The sequence below is a fragment of the Mustela nigripes genome, chromosome 14 (assembly GCF_022355385.1).
Source record: "Mustela nigripes isolate SB6536 chromosome 14, MUSNIG.SB6536, whole genome shotgun sequence".
Classification (NCBI taxonomy): domain Eukaryota; kingdom Metazoa; phylum Chordata; class Mammalia; order Carnivora; family Mustelidae; genus Mustela; species Mustela nigripes.
In genome coordinates this window covers 11,606,859-11,621,566 of record NC_081570.1, presented here as the reverse complement: position 1 = coordinate 11,621,566, position 14,708 = coordinate 11,606,859, and the positions used below count along the sequence as shown (strand labels likewise).

Genomic DNA, 14,708 nt, shown 5'->3' with positions numbered 1-14,708 from the left:
CCCGCCACTCCGCAGCCAGCCTCCTCCCTACCCGGGGAGCATGGGGTTGGGGGGCTCTGAGGAGGCCCCGCTCATCCCCCTCCTGCCCACCGTCGCATGGGGTGGGGTCCCCAGAAGGGGAAGGGGCCTCCTAAGCAGCACTCAGCCTCCCCCACACCCCAGAATCCATAGTCTAGACAGAGGTGCTTGGAGATATGTTCCCCCCAAGAGGAAGGAGGATGCCTTACTCCCACACCGTTTGGCGCCCCGGGGTTGGGGGATCCCTGCAATAATAAGCCTGGGCCTGAGTGCCAGACCTTCCCTGAGAGGGAGAGTCCATGCAGGAGGCTGAGAGGCCTAGGAGGGATTTGGGGGACAGACAGCCCCACCCCACTTCTAAAGCCCCTTAGGCCCCAGCTCAGGGCCTCCTCCTGAGTGGTGGTGACAGCTCCAACTGGCCTGGCTGCTACCAGTCCGTGGGGACGATGAGGGGCTAGTGAGGCCTTGTGGGGAGTTACCGGGAAAGAGCTCCAGGTATTTCGGTATTTCTGAAAACCCTCGGCGAGAGGCTGAGGGTTTTCAGAACAGGACTGTAGGGAGCCAGAGTACCCTGCCTCTGGGGCCGCTTGAGTCATGGGCCTCATCTCCTCCACCCCACCCCACCCCACCCCAGCAAGGAAGGGGGTGGCCAGTGTATGAGCCAGGCTGGGGGTCCCAGAAGGCTCAGGACTGGGAGGGAAGAGGGACCAGTGCCCACGGTTCCTTCCCTCTCCCTAGATGCCCTGGGGCAGGCAGGTGTCCAGTTAGCTGTCTGGAAGAACTCTCTTTGCTGTGGTGGGAGGGGCCCTCCTGGATGGGGGAGCCCTGGACTGTCGCCCAGCACCGCTGGAGAAGGATGACAGTGTAGTCCAGAGACTGCCTCCCACTGAGCCGGGACGGCACATGGGGACCCGTGGACACTGCCAACCCCAGGGTGTGGGCAGACACTGCTGTTCTTGAACTTTAAGAACCAGGGGAAGGCTAAGGACCACTTAGGACCCGCACAACACTTATCACACCGTGCTGGGGGCTCAGAACCCCTGGGCTGGGTGACATCACGGTCCCTTCAGTGCTGCCCTTCCAGGATCCAGAGAAACTCCCCTCAGACTCCACCCTAAGTGCTTCCTGCCGTTGCAGACAAAATAGACCTTAGTCTCGTGAGTCTGTGATGTAGACAGCCAGGTCTTAGGAGGCCCGGAGGCCTGGCAGGAGAGGAATCTTCTGGGGGTGGGAGCCCTGCCCGGGCCTGGCTGCCCTTCGGCCCCTGGGGCCCATGCATGCATGTGGTTTCCTGCAGAGCAAGACACTCAGGGCCCTCTGGCTAATTGGGAACAGGTGGTGGGTTTGGCGGACGCTGCGGAGTCCCTGCTATGATGGTGGCTGAGCGGGCCGGGGTCCTGAAGTTGGACCTGGGGTCAGGGGTTCACATTAGTGCGTGAGACACCAGAAGGCGCTGAGTTAGAAGATGGGCATGGCTGTAGGTTAGGAGAGTGGAGTCAGGCTAGTGGGGGACTAGAAAGTTCCCCCCGGTGAGAAGGGCAGGGTGGGTTCTATCCATTCGCAAGATCAACGCTGGAACAAGGTTGGAGGCCTTGTCCCTTGGGACATGAACACCTGGTGGGCCACAGGGACAGCAGTTGTCCCTCCGTAGGCCGCTGCCCCCGCCACCACCCGACTCCCGGCCCTCCCTATGCCTGGCTTCTAGTCCGAGTGTCTCCTCCTCCTCCTCCTCTTCTGGGCTAGATGTGGCCAAGCAGAGGTGGGCTCCTCGGCCATGAGTGAGCTTCCCCTCCTCTTCCTCTAGCTGTCCTGACACCAGCCCAGACGGCCTCAGCTCGGAGCCATGAGAGCTGCCTACCTCTTCCTGCTGTTCTTGCCCGGTGAGTGGCTCCTGGGGCTGGCGGGGATGGGGGCTCCCCCCCGGGGATGGGCGAGGGTGGGAGCTGGCAGTGAGCCTTCACTGTGCCCTGTGGCCAGAACTCAGCTCCCTGGGTCGCAGGGCCTCCTGACTTCTGGACCACAAACTAGACAGGCCAACCCCTTCCAAAGTCGGGGGCATCCCATGCCCTCATCCTAACCCCCCGACAGAAGCAGCCGGGCTGGGGCTCTGGAGACTGGGCACACACCCAGGCACCAGGAGCCTCTGCTTTTCTTCTAATGAGAACTGATGTGTAAGCGGGGAGAAGCACGCAAGGTAGGGAGTCTCTAGGTCTGGGTTCTAGACCCATTTGGGACCCAACCACCCTATATCATCTTGACTGTGGAGTGACCCCCAAGGCCCTGCCAGGTCTAACATTTATTCATTTAACAGGTATTTGTTGAGCTCCTACTATGTGCGAGGCATGGGCCTAGACCCTGGGGATACAGTGATGAAGCAGGCAGACACATCCCTGCCTTCGTTGCTGCCCATCTAGGGACGGGAGGCTGCTGTATCGAGCCCCTGTGACAAATGTCAGTGTGCCAAGTGCTATGATGGAAATAAACAGAAGAATGGGATGGAGAGGGTGGCTGGGCCAGTGAAGACCTCTTGGCAGAACTGAATTTTTAGTTGAGATCTGAAGGAAGAAAAGTTAACCAAGATTGTAGGCCTAGGGAAAGTCAAATGCAAAGGCCCTGGGGCAGACAGGAGGATGCTGAGTTCCAGGAATAGTCAGGAAGCTACATGGAGGGGACAGCCCCAAACTCAGTAAGGTGACTTGGGAACAGGGAGTGTAAGGGCCTTTATGCTTGATGAATGAGTCTGGGTGTAGAATCTTAAGATCGTACCTGCCTGCCCTTGGGACTTCTACCTATCCTCCCCAGATGTGCCTTGGGGCCCCTGCTGTCCTTCCCTGCAGGGCACCCCTTCATGCTTTGCTTCCTCATGGTAGGCCTGCTGGCTCAGGGCCAATACGACCTAGACCCACTGCCTCCGTTCCCAGACCACGTCCAGTACACCCACTACAGTGACCAGATAGGTAAGGGCCTTGCCCTCCCCGGGTCTCCCCACACCCTGCCAGGGTGTGCCTGACTCAGCTGGGAACCCGGTGGGAAGGGGGTGGGAGTCCTGGGTTTAGTTGTGACCTTCTTGGCCCCTGGGACTGAGAGCTCGCCCAGTCCCCGACAATTCCGTATTTGTCTTTGTTCTCAGAGAACGCGGACTACTATGATTATCAAGGTAAAGGCCGGGCGTAGAGCGGGGCAGGTCAGGTGGGTGGGCAGCTGGGTGGGGACTGGAGAGAATGGAGTGGACCCTCTGATCGTCCCCCATCTCAGAGGTGACTCCCCGGCCCCCTGCGGAGCAGTTCCAGTTCCAGTCCCAGCAGCAAGTCCAACAGGAAGTCATCGGGGTCCCCACCGTAGGTAGGCTGCCAGCTCCTGTGAACCGTGGGAGGGGCAGGTCTGTGCTGGGCTGGGGCAGGTCCTCAGGACAGACCCCTCTCAGTGATCTCTGCCGGCCTCTCTCCCAACACCAGCTCCAGGAAACGTGGAGACAGAGCCCACGGAGCCTGGGCCTCTGGGTAAGAGCTTCCCCGACCGCAGGGGAAACGGAGGCACGGCCCCCCAAGCTGGGGTAGAGTGGGGTGCGGCGCTGGTAGGACAGAGACAGCCGGGCCTTTGGCTTTTGCCGGGTAGATGGTAGGGTAGTGGCTTGCAGACGTGCCCCTGCTTTAGGCCAGCAACTCCAGGGCCCCTCGGGCGGCTCTGAGGGGCCCCCTTGTCCCTGGGCTTAGCCGTAGGCTCAGGAAGTGCCCTCTACCCCCCAGACACCGGGAAGGGGAGGGTAGCACTGGGCGTGGTCATGGCAGGTGATGCCAAGAGGGGAGCCAAAGCCCCAGCCAGCCAAGCGAGCCCGTGCTGCCCCCACAAGCCTGAGGGAGCCAGGCTGTGAGGGCTGCTCTCCCCCAGCTGAGCTCAGTGTTAGGGTGTGGTCCTGCGAGTCAGCATAGCCCTGGCCCTGCCCTTGGTGTATGCTTCTGCGACCCTGTGCGTGTGGGCGTGGTTGGGTTTGAGCTTCCAGACTTCCAAGTGTGGTTGCAAATCTGTGCCCATATAAATACATTGTATAAAACCCGGCAGCCCCTGGGGGCTCAGCCATGCTATCTGTGCAGCTGTGCATGCCCCTGTTCCTGTGCGTCCCCAGCCAGAGGGCGCAGGGTGGACCTAGACCCCCATAGGACAGCCAGTCTTGGTGGGCAGTGTTGGGGGCGCGCCCCAGCACAGGGTCCCAGGCTGCAGCCGTTCGTCTGATCCCGCCTATCACCCAGACTGCCGGGAGGAACAGTACCCGTGCACCCGCCTCTATTCCATCCACAAGCCTTGTAAACAGTGTCTCAACGAGGTCTGCTTTTACAGGTGAGCACATGCAGGGCAGTGGGGTGGGGAGGCAGGCTGGGCGCAGGGTGGGCGGCAGCACCCAGCCGAGGTAGGACTTGAGGGAAGCACAAATCCTGAAGTTGAACTCGACTCTGGTTGAGCTCTGACCTCAGGGTCAGGATGTGCAGGCTCCCCCCAGTGGGGTTGGGTGACGGTGGGGTGACACCACTGTCCCGGCTCCGTGTCCCCAGCCTCCGCCGCGTGTACGTGGTCAACAGGGAGATCTGTGTCCGCACGGTCTGTGCCCATGAGGAGCTCCTTCGAGGTAGGAAGGCCTGCCCCCCCAGACCCCTCCCTGCTCCGCCTCCAGTGGTTATGAAGCACATGTTCTGTGCCGGGGGTCACTGCTGGGGGACCCTGAGCTCCCTCCTGGCTGCTTAGCCTTGGAACGTTCCCTGCCATGGGGTGGGGCAGGGGCAGTGGTTTTCCATCACCCAGCCTCACCCTGACCCCAGCTCTTTGCCCCACCGCAGCTGACCTGTGTCGGGACAAGTTCTCCAAGTGCGGCGTCATGGCCAGCAGTGGCCTATGTCAGTCCGTGGCGGCGTCCTGTGCCAGGAGCTGCGGGGGCTGCTAGGGTGGACCTGGCAGCCCCGTGCCCTGGACCTTCCTCGGATCCGGGGCCCTCAGGCCCTGCCTGACCTGGTGCTTTTCTCCCCAGCCTCACATGCCTTTTATTCTGTAAAAAGTTAGTGGACTGTGGCCCCGGGGGTTCGTCTCAGGCCCTTCTTCCAGCCTGCGGCCATCCCTGGAACACGAGGCAGGGGGCTCCCCATTGTCCAGTGTTCGCCCCCAGATGAGGGGCATCCCAGGTCTCTCGGTGGGACCGGGGCCTCTGATGTGCCTTTTCAGTCCCTGTGAGGACAGTCCCCCGGCCCCCCAGCCCCTCGAGGTAGGCTATGCCCCTCACCCCAGCTGGTCTGCTTGGGTTTCCTACAGTTCCCGGGCATAGACCACCTTTGTTTTATATAAAATTAAAATGGTTTTTACAGAAGATTCGGTCATTTTTTGGTTGGGAGGACAGGGCAGGTGGCCAGCTACCTCCAACACTGCTTGTCCTCATTGAGAGGCTGCCTGGCCCCCTGGGACAACGGACGGTTCGGGTGACCTATGGCCTTGCCTCTGCGGTCCCAGTCCTGCCTCCTTGATCACCGGCTCCAGCGGACCCACCCAGAAAGATGGACTGCGACATCTTCCCCACCCAGGGTCTGTGGGTCATGGCGGGGAGGGGGAGATACAGCTTCTTTATTGTCCAGGCTGCTTGGTGAGGGCTTGAGTTCCCACATGCAGGCATAAAGGTACGTCTAGGATATAAAGCAGGAGGTCAAGGTAGGTGGACTCAGACCCACCTTTGGGCGGGGAAGGCTGATGGTTAGAGGGTAGAAGTAGGCCAAGGCCTTAGAATGCCTCCCTCTGACCAGCACACGAGGACCCGGCTCCCCCTGTCTGACCAGCACACTCTCCCAACAGGCCTGCGTGGTGGGGCCTGGTAATGTCTCTGTCCAACAGACCAGAAGCCCAGGGGCATCAGTGACCCACCCAGAGTCCACAGCTGGAGGTGGCAGAGCTGGGGCAGAGCCTGACTCCACTGGCCTCCAGGGGGGAGAGGAATGTCTCTCGCCGACGCCGAGTGCCTCGCACACAAACCTCCTCATGACCCCCCTGCAAGGTGTGTGCCCATTTTACACACAAGCAAACCGAGCCTCCGAGGGGTTGTACGGCTTCGCCAGGCTCACTTGCTGGAGCCAGGACAAGACCCCATGGTTTCTCCCAGGCCTGCACTATCTGGACCGCCTGCCTGTGCTCCGGGGACCCCGTCCTGAGGAGGGGCCACAGCACTGTGGCTGGAAGGAGCGTAGTTTGGGTCACAGCCGCATTTGTTGCCTGGGACGGGTGGCACAGGACCCCAGAGCCGACCCCAGGCCGACAGCCTGGGAGGCTGGGAAGTGCCACAGCCCTTCTCCCTGTGTACCCCTGGCCAGGGGCCCCATCCCTCCCGGCCCAGGCCCCGGTGTCCCCCTCCTGGCCCCTCCAGTCTCTCGGGTGCAGAAGTGAAGAGACACGTCTACACAAACCGTTTTTAGAAAATGAGGTCTCCTTGCTACAAAAAAAACACAATAGTTCTGAACCGTTAACACTGTAAAAAGGTATAAAAATACAGGGACTCTGAACTCTGAGGAATTTCCTGACAAACCCTCGGAACTAAGGCAGAGAGAGCTCGGGAAAGCTGGGGGAGCCCAGGCTCCCCTCCTCTTGCCCATGAGCCCATGCCCCAGGGCCAGCCAAAGGCAAGGGGGGGTCTCCTTTACCCTGGGCTTCGGCTCAGCCACACAGAGAGGCTCTCCCAGGACCTGGAGGCTCATCCCAGAGGGGGGAACCAAACTGAGGTGGGACCCACGGGTGAGGCCATAAAGCTGCTCCTCGAGTCCCCAGCCTTTGGCCCTCAGCGCTGCCACCTGGCTCCTCCCCACCCCCCACCAAGCTCTGGTGGCCTGGCAGGCCGGGGGCCTGAGCGGACCCTGCAGATGGGGGCTGCGGCCCTGCCCCGGCTGCGGCTGTCCTCTAGGATGCCAACCAGGAAGGGGCTCATTCCCCCGCGGGGCCGGACCTGGGGGAGAAGGATGCTGAGCTCCTCCGAAATTCCTGTTCCAACTGTCCCTTCAGTGTGGACACCTGGAGAAGAAAGAGAAGGTGGCGGCTCAGGCCACCAGACTGATGAAGAAGGTGGGGCTGGGAGGATGGGGGGTGGCTGCAGCCAGGGCCCCACAAGGGACCCAATCCTGCCTGTTTCAGGAAAAAACGGGTCTCTTGAAGCACCAGGCTGCTTCCTTCCCCTCCCATTCCGTCTCACCCGGCAGCCGGCAGCTGGCTGTCTTCTGACCGCTCCTCGCATCTCCTCAGGAGCCACCCGTCCCCACTCGCATCATGGAGGCAGGCCTGGTACTAGTCCGACTCAGGGGACCCATGACCCAGGCCTGGCCTACCCATGCACAGGTCGGTCGGGGACAGCTGGGAAGAGATCTGCAACCCAAGCTGGCCAGTCAGCATCACCCCCGGGACTTCTGCTGTTGCTCTCAGGGAAAAGGTCCCCTTTTCTCTATGGTGGGTCGTTGGTCATTGGGATGACCTAGGCTGGGGCTGCTTATGCCACCTGTGCCACCCAAGGGACAGCCACGAGGACAGCAGAGCCACAGGGGGCCAGAGTTCCAGTGACATCACTTGGGCCCGTGCCGGGCCATGACGGATACCAGCATAGGTCCCCGATCAGACCAGTGACTGCTTCTACGGGAGGTCAGGGCCAGCCCTCCGCTGCTCCTCCCCCCCTCCTCCCCGCTTCCACATCCAGAGGAGGGGCCCGAGTACCTGCTCCTCCAGGCCCCGCACCCGCTGCCGGTGGGCCCGCTCCCGCGCCTCCAGCGTGCGCTCTGTCTGCACCTGGGCACTGCGCAGGCGCTCCACCTCCTGCTGCAGCTCCTGCTGCTGCTGCTCCTCGGCCTCCAGCCGGGCCGGGCTCTGGGCCTCCAGGGCTGCCACCTGGGCCTGTGGGAGTGGCAGCTGGTCAGGGGTCTGGCCCTGTGCACGTGTGCCGTGTGCGCGTGCAAAGGGCTGTCAGGCACCTCCCGGAGCCTAAAGGCCCCTCAGGGCAGTCAGTGCAAGCAGGGGGTGCAGGAGAAACCCTTGTTTGTCTCCCATGTTCCTGGCCCACCTGGTCTGCAAATCTTGGGTCAGGGTACCTAGTGAGCCCCGCTGACAGGTGTGCACCCATGCACACGTGCACACACACAGATGTAGTCAGAGACAGACCCACACGCACACAGAGGCACAAAAGCAAGCACGTAAACACTTACCGTGTTCACATGGACGCACACATATGTGCAAAAGCCCAACACTCCTACATACATCTACAGACAGGAAGACATCTGTACAGAAAGACACACACACACACGTAAAACACATTCCTAATACTTCACTGGCCACGTCCGTGCACAAGACTCAGGAGACATGCACGAGAATACTCCCAGGCACACTCACACCTCTACATGCCCAGAGCACACACACAGGCTCACATACTAACTGGCATGTCTTTTCTCTCCACGCTGGGAGGACCCCTCCCTCCGGGCCCTGGCTCTGGGCTGGCCCCTCCAAGGGTCCGGACTCAGGGGGTTATGGAGGCTGAGAAGCCTGGGCCGGCTGAGCCATCAGCAGCTCCTGGGCTGGTTCGGCACTCAGGCCGAGGGCAGGGTGGGAGGTGGGGCCCAGGTCCAGGGCTCGGGAGAGAGAGGGTGGCCAGGGGCTGAACCTCCAGCAGCTGGATCTGCTTCTGGGCCTCAGCCAGCTCCAGCTCGGCCCCCGTGAGCGTGCGGTCCAGGCGGCCCCTCTCCGCATTCAGCCGCACTGTGTCCTCGTGGCTACGAAGCTTCTCGCGCTCCACCTGCACAGGGAGAGCAGGAGGGCATCAGGGGGCCCCGGGAAGGAGGGAGGGAGGTCCCACGAAGAGGGAAGGGCCCAGGGAGAGGGGTCAGGCTAGAGGCAGCAAGACCAGGGGCCGGGGGCGGGGGGCACACAGCCAAAATCAACCCCAGCTAGAACCCGGAGGAAGGCAGGGGAGGGCCCCGGAGGCTCAGCCCACCTTGTCCAGCATCCTCTTGAGGGCCAGGCGGTCCTTCTCCAGGCGCAGCGCTGACCGCTCCACCTCCCGCTTCTCGACCTCCAGCTGGCCGAGGGCGCCCTGCAGGCTGTCCAGGCGCTCCTGCAGTAGCCGCCGCTCGTCCCGCAGCTTCTGGACCGTGTGCAGGGCCGCAGCCTCAGCCTCCTGGCGCTGCCGCAACACCTGAAAAAGCCAGCAAGCCCCCAGTGCGGCCAAGCCTCCCGAAGCCCATCAGACAGCTATCAGCTGAGGCCGCCTCTCCGGCCCTCAGCTTCTGCATCTGTGTAATGGGGGCAGGGGCTGAAGGAACCATGCTTCCCCACGGGAGGCTGAGCCAAGGTCAGGGATGAGGTTGGGATAAGGAAGGCCCCACTCCATCCGGAGGGCTTCAGCATCCTGGGGACAGAAGGGGCCCATCCCGGCCCTCACCTCCTGGAGCTGTTGCAGCTGGCCCTCCGCCTCCGCCCGCTGCAGCTCCAGGTCCGCCAGCTCGCCCCGCATCGTCTGCACCTGCTCCACCAGGGAGCTGCTCTGCTTGCGTGCCTCGGATAACGCCTGACGGGCGGCTTCCAGCCGTTCCTGGGGGACAGGGGCAGGTGTACCAGGAGGGAGCAAAGGCTCCCCTCTACTCTGTACCTCTGGGTCAGGGTCACAGCCCATAAAACAGCTCCAAAATCTTATCTGGGGGGCGAGGCAGATGGCAGCCCTGGCCCATGGACCTACATAAGGTGGAGACCCCTCAGACCCCAGCTCTGTCCCATCAACCCTGCCTCTGGGTCCCTGTAAGCTTCAATGAGTACTTATTCTCTTACTGCCCTACCCCCGCTCCAAGCTTCACTGACTGGCTCCCTAGGGTTCCCAACTGCTGGCCCCAGTGGCTGGCTCTCTGTCAGGGTCCCTCCAAGCCTGCCCTTGATGGCAAACTCTCACTGAGCCCACCCCGAGCCAGGCCCCGGAATCCGTACTTGGAGCACTTGGCGGTCATGTTCGCAAGCAGTGAGGGCCTTCTGCAGGTGCAGATTCTTGTCCTGGGTGCTGGTAAGGCTGGCATTATTCTGGGCCAAGGCTTCGGTCAGGCCCTGCACCTTGTCCCGCAAGGCCCCCTCGCTCTCCTCCACCTTGACCAGAGCCCCACTCAGTCGATCCACTGTCAGCTGCAGGGTCCCTGCCTTCACCTCACTGTCTGCCACCTGGCAGGAGGACACAGAGGACGGTAAGGTGGCTCTGCTCTCACCAAGGCCTCCTGCAAGGACACTGAACCCAAGCCAAGCCCCTCCCACTCTGCCTCGGCCTTCATCACTGATGCTCATTGTTTCCACGTGCTCCCACTGGCTCAGCCCACTGCAACCAGGGCCCTGGCCCCCTGCTGCTTAACGTCCCTCACCTGGAGTGCCACCCACCTGGTTGTCTCAGACCCCACGGTCTCCTCCCTGCTATAGAAGAGAGAGAATAACCACCACAGCCTCCACAACCTGGAAATGTTCTGAGTTCTTGACTTTCGCAGGTGACTGTGCAGGGCTAGCAGAGTTTCTGAACATTCTAGAGCTGAGCTTCCTGGCAGCCAAGGCAAAAAGGGACACGAGTGGAATCTATATCTCTAACTTGTCCCACCTGCTTCCTAGGCAGGAAACAGACTTCTTAGACACTGTTGCGAGAGTCTCACACTCTAATTTTGTCTGTTTCTTATTAGTTATGTTGACCTTGGGTGATGAGGTCACCTCTGAACCCCTGTCTGTCCGTCCATGAAATGAGGAGGACGCATGCCTCACAGGGCTGTTGGGAGTATTACGTGGTCCCTGTGAAGCACCTGGCGCTGGGCGTGCGGACGAGAAGCCTCCAGGCGGAGGTGGGGACCCACCTGTCTCTGCAGGGAGTCTACCCGGTCCTGCAGGGCCTGGGCCTGGGCCTCACGGTCACTCAGGCCCAGGCGGCTGCGCTGCAGCTCCCCCTCGAGCGAGCGCCGCTGCAGCTCCAGCTTGATGGTGCGGCTCTCGGAGGCGTCCAGCACCTCCTTCAGGCGCCGCTTGTCGCTCTCCAGCTTCACCTCGTTGGCCTTCATCTTGCTGATCTTCTCCTGGGGGTGCGGAGGGGTCAGGCCCCGGCTGCCCGGCCGCCCCACACCCTCAATTCCCTCAGGACCCGTAGGAGAAAGTGGGGAGCAGCCTTGAGGCGGCTGGTCCAACCACTCCCTGTGTGACCTGGGGCCAGCCAGTGACCCTCCTGAGGCCTCAGTCAACCCACATGTTTGTAGGATGTGTTGCCCTGAAAATCGGAGCACGTTCTGGTTTGGGCTGGGTGTACCAGGCTTTGTGATCCAAAATTCTCTTTTTCCACTCTGTGGCCCTATTTCAAATATGTATAGTGGGAGACTGCACTGCCTGGGGAGGAGTACCACAAAGTATTCACAGAGCCCTGGGGAGGACGGAGGGAGGGTAAAAATGCAGATTCCAGGGCGACCCTGCTCTGCTGCCTCACTCCCCAGAGGCCCAGAAGCTGCAACTGTGGGACCTGAGCAGAGCCGGGTAGGAGCCCTGGGCCCCACCTGGTTTTAGGGGATGGTGTTCTTCCCCTCGCTTGGGGTCAGACAATAAAGGAAACTTGAGAAGTGGGGACAGGACAGGAAGACAGACGGGGGCCCTTCCATTGCTATTCCCATCGCATTACATCCGACACAACCCTGCCCTGTGCCCGGCCCCTCTGCCGCCGTGCTCAGAGCCCCAATGCAGCCATGTCTGGGCCCGGCAGCCCCACGCTGGCCCCTGCCCAGCTTTGTTCCTGGCCTCCTCCTGCGGCCCCTGTGGCTGGGCCCAAGGCCAGAGCTGGAACCACAGCCATAACAATCCAGCTCAAACTTGACCTGGAGCCAGAGGCAGGGGGTGGGCTGTGGGGGCAAGGCTGGAGGGCTAGGGAGTGAGCGGGGAAGGAGTGAGGGGATCTGTGGCTGTGAGAAAGGCTCAAGGCTTTGGTGGCCTGGACAGTCACTACCAGGGCCAGGGCGTCCTGCCCCAGACACACACACACACACACACACACACACACATGTACGCAGATGACCCCCAAACACAGAAAAACCCCAGAGCACCACTTGTATAGCTATACAGAGGAAAAAGAAATGGTCCCCCGAACACCATACGTTAAGACCCTTCGAGCATCATCTCCAGGAGACAATGGCTGCTCTCCCCCATTTACAGAGGAAGAAAGTGAGAGAGGGCAGGCAAGCTGCCGGACCAGGACTAGAATCCAGATTTTTCTCCATCGGGCTCAAAAGCCCAGGACTCTTCTTCTACAGCCTAGGGACCCCTGGGAGGAAGGGGAGTGCGGAAGCTGAACGTGCTTCTGGGCAGAGTCCCAGGCTGGTCATGTTCACGTTCAAGGGTGCCGGGACCCAGGCTGACAGCAACAGAGAGGCATAGTAGGACCCCTAGCCGCAGCAGAAGTGCGCACGGACTCCCCCTGCCCCTGTGGCCCTCGGCTCCTGCCTACCTGGCTGGCCCGGAGCTCACTCTCCGTGGCCTGCAGGCTCCTCTCCAGGGCAGCCACCTGGTCCAGGGCAGCCCGGCGCTCCCGCTCGCTGCGCCGCACACTCTCCTCCTGCTCTGCCAGCTGTGCCTGTGCCCCGCTCAGCCGGCCGTCCACACCTCGCCGGGCTGCGGACCCCCAGCCCCATCAGGCCTGGCCCGGCTGTCAGACGCCTGGCCTGCCCGCCCCCCAACCCACCACAGGGCCCTCAGGGGTCTGCCAGTCTGGACACATGGAGTGGAGCTGACCAGAGAGGGCGCCCCAAAGGAGACAGGTCCCCAACTCAGGTCAGGTGGCCAGGGTTGGGATGCAGGAGTGGTTCGGGCCAATCCCACAGGTCCCACTGTGGCTGCTAAGAGCAGAGAGAGCAGAGCAAAGACCCAGGGGTGGACACTTACCTTCTTCACTCTCGGCCACAGCCTTCTGCAGCTGCCTCACCCGTGACATCGCGTTGTCCCTCTCGGCCTCCATCTCGGCCAGCTGGCGACTCAGGGTGCTCATCTGGGCCCGAAGCTCATCCTGAGGCCCCAGCGTCCGGGGGAAGGGAAGACCTCAGTTCTGACAACCCGAAGCATCCCGCAGGACCCCGGGCACCCGGTTCCCTCTCCAGCCGCTCACACCCAGCCTCACCCGTTGTCTCTGCGCATTCCGTAGCTCCTGCAGGAAATCCCGGAGGGCCCCCCGCACCGCCTCAGGGTCCAGGTCTGGGGATGCCGGGGAGGAGGCAGGTCCTGGGGATGGTGGCTCAGACCCAGGGCTGTGTTCCAAGGGGCTGGGGCTGTAGAGCCCTTCGCCACTTCCTAGGGGAGAGGCACGCTTAGCAGTGCGGGAGCCCTGGCCTCTCCTGCCTGTAAGGGCTCTGCGGGCTCTGCGTGCACCGCCTCACTCACCTTGCTGCACCCAGCAGCTCACATGAGCTTCCTGCACTATGCTGGGGCTCTCCCCCTTTTGCGGAACCCTTCCCAGCCCCCATGGCCCTCAGAATAAAACCCAACTTCCTTGCCACCACACAGAGGCCCTGCTGCTCACCCTAGTACGGCGTTCTCACTTTTACAAGCCATCCATTCCACATCACCCTCACGTCCCAAGTTCTAGAACATTCCCTCTTCTCATCTCTCCCCCTGGCTTCTCTGCCTGGCCCATTCCTTTAGGCCTGCTCCCCAGAGGTGTCCCCAAGCCCAGGCTGGGTTGGGGTGAGCTCATCACCCCCTCATAAGGCACCGAGATCTGCCTCCCCACCCAGACCAGGAGCACTGCGAGGGCTGCACCCCCAGGACCCAGTCCAAAGGTGGACACTCCACCTCTGCAACATCTCCCTGCAGCGCAGGCACCGGGCTCTTCTGGCACCCTCGTCCACCTTCACGATAATTCTCTGAGGAGGACCAACGTCCCCCCTGCATAGGCTGGACAGACTCAAAGCAGTTAAGGAATTTGGTCACAAAGCTGGGACAATCCCAAGCTGAGATGGGGAACCAGGTAAATAAAGCCCTATTTCCAGGCAGAAAGATGAACTCTTGCTTTAAGAGGCGGGAGGGGCAGTGCGCACAGAGACAGGGTGGCACCTGGAGGCCAACCACGGAACTGCAGGGCAGGGGGTCAGCCTGCCCCCAGCATCCTCTTGCCTCTGCTTCCATTGATATAATAAAATATAATTAATTTTTGTATGTTGACCTTGTTTCCAGCAACCTTACTAAAGTTTCTTATTTGTTCTAACAACTGATTGTAGCTTTCCTATATTTTCTACATAGAAAAATCATGTGATCTGTAAATAGGGGCAAGTTTGTTTCTCCCTTCCTAAACCTTACCACGGTAATTCTATGTTTCTTACCATAATGTGCTGGCTAGGACCTCTGAGACTTCCTGAACAATATTAAATAGAAGGATTAAATGTACTATTTGCTATAGGGTTTTGAAGATCTAGTTTATCAGTTAAGGAAATCTTTTTCTAGTTTTCCCAGAGTTTGGATCATAATTGGATGTTGTATTTTATCAGATGCTTTTTCTGCAGCTATTTTGATGGGCTTTCTAACCATCTTTAAGTGTACAGGTCAGTGGCATCAATTATATTCACATCGTTGTATGTCTATCATCACTGTTTCTAAATCTTCTCAATCACCCCTATCTGGGGTTGAACTATGTCCCCCCAAAATTAATAGGTTGAAGTTCT

At 60.8% G+C, this 14,708-nt stretch overlaps 2 protein-coding genes across 10 annotated transcripts in view; one reads left to right on the top strand and one right to left on the bottom strand.

The window, feature by feature from the left end:
- MFAP2 (microfibril associated protein 2) overlaps positions 1 to 5,324 on the top strand; it is a 5,927-nt gene extending 603 nt beyond the window's left edge. The window contains exons 2-9 of the mRNA XM_059376385.1: positions 1,823 to 1,898; positions 2,889 to 2,975; positions 3,149 to 3,175; positions 3,274 to 3,360; positions 3,474 to 3,518; positions 4,266 to 4,353; positions 4,566 to 4,639; positions 4,848 to 5,324. Coding sequence (XP_059232368.1) covers positions 1,862 to 1,898; positions 2,889 to 2,975; positions 3,149 to 3,175; positions 3,274 to 3,360; positions 3,474 to 3,518; positions 4,266 to 4,353; positions 4,566 to 4,639; positions 4,848 to 4,951 — 549 coding nt within the window. The 5' untranslated portion in view covers positions 1,823 to 1,861 and the 3' untranslated portion in view covers positions 4,952 to 5,324. The remainder of the gene's footprint in view (positions 1 to 1,822; positions 1,899 to 2,888; positions 2,976 to 3,148; positions 3,176 to 3,273; positions 3,361 to 3,473; positions 3,519 to 4,265; positions 4,354 to 4,565; positions 4,640 to 4,847) is intronic.
- An 82-nt stretch (positions 5,325 to 5,406) lies between these two features.
- The window catches only part of CROCC (ciliary rootlet coiled-coil, rootletin), a 47,171-nt gene continuing 37,869 nt past the window's right edge, over positions 5,407 to 14,708 (bottom strand). For 6 of the 9 annotated variants that reach the window (XM_059376380.1, XM_059376382.1, XM_059376376.1 and 3 more), the window contains 10 exons: positions 13,172 to 13,341; positions 12,940 to 13,060; positions 12,506 to 12,669; positions 10,881 to 11,096; positions 9,988 to 10,212; positions 9,452 to 9,601; positions 9,005 to 9,205; positions 8,675 to 8,806; positions 7,738 to 7,914; positions 5,407 to 5,678 (listed from right to left, as the gene is read on the bottom strand). In XM_059376380.1, the coding sequence (XP_059232363.1) occupies positions 5,523 to 5,678; positions 7,738 to 7,914; positions 8,675 to 8,806; positions 9,005 to 9,205; positions 9,452 to 9,601; positions 9,988 to 10,212; positions 10,881 to 11,096; positions 12,506 to 12,669; positions 12,940 to 13,060; positions 13,172 to 13,341 (1,712 nt within the window). In that variant the 3' untranslated portion in view covers positions 5,407 to 5,522. The other 3 variants (XM_059376377.1, XM_059376384.1, XR_009399647.1) reach the window with 2 other exon arrangements.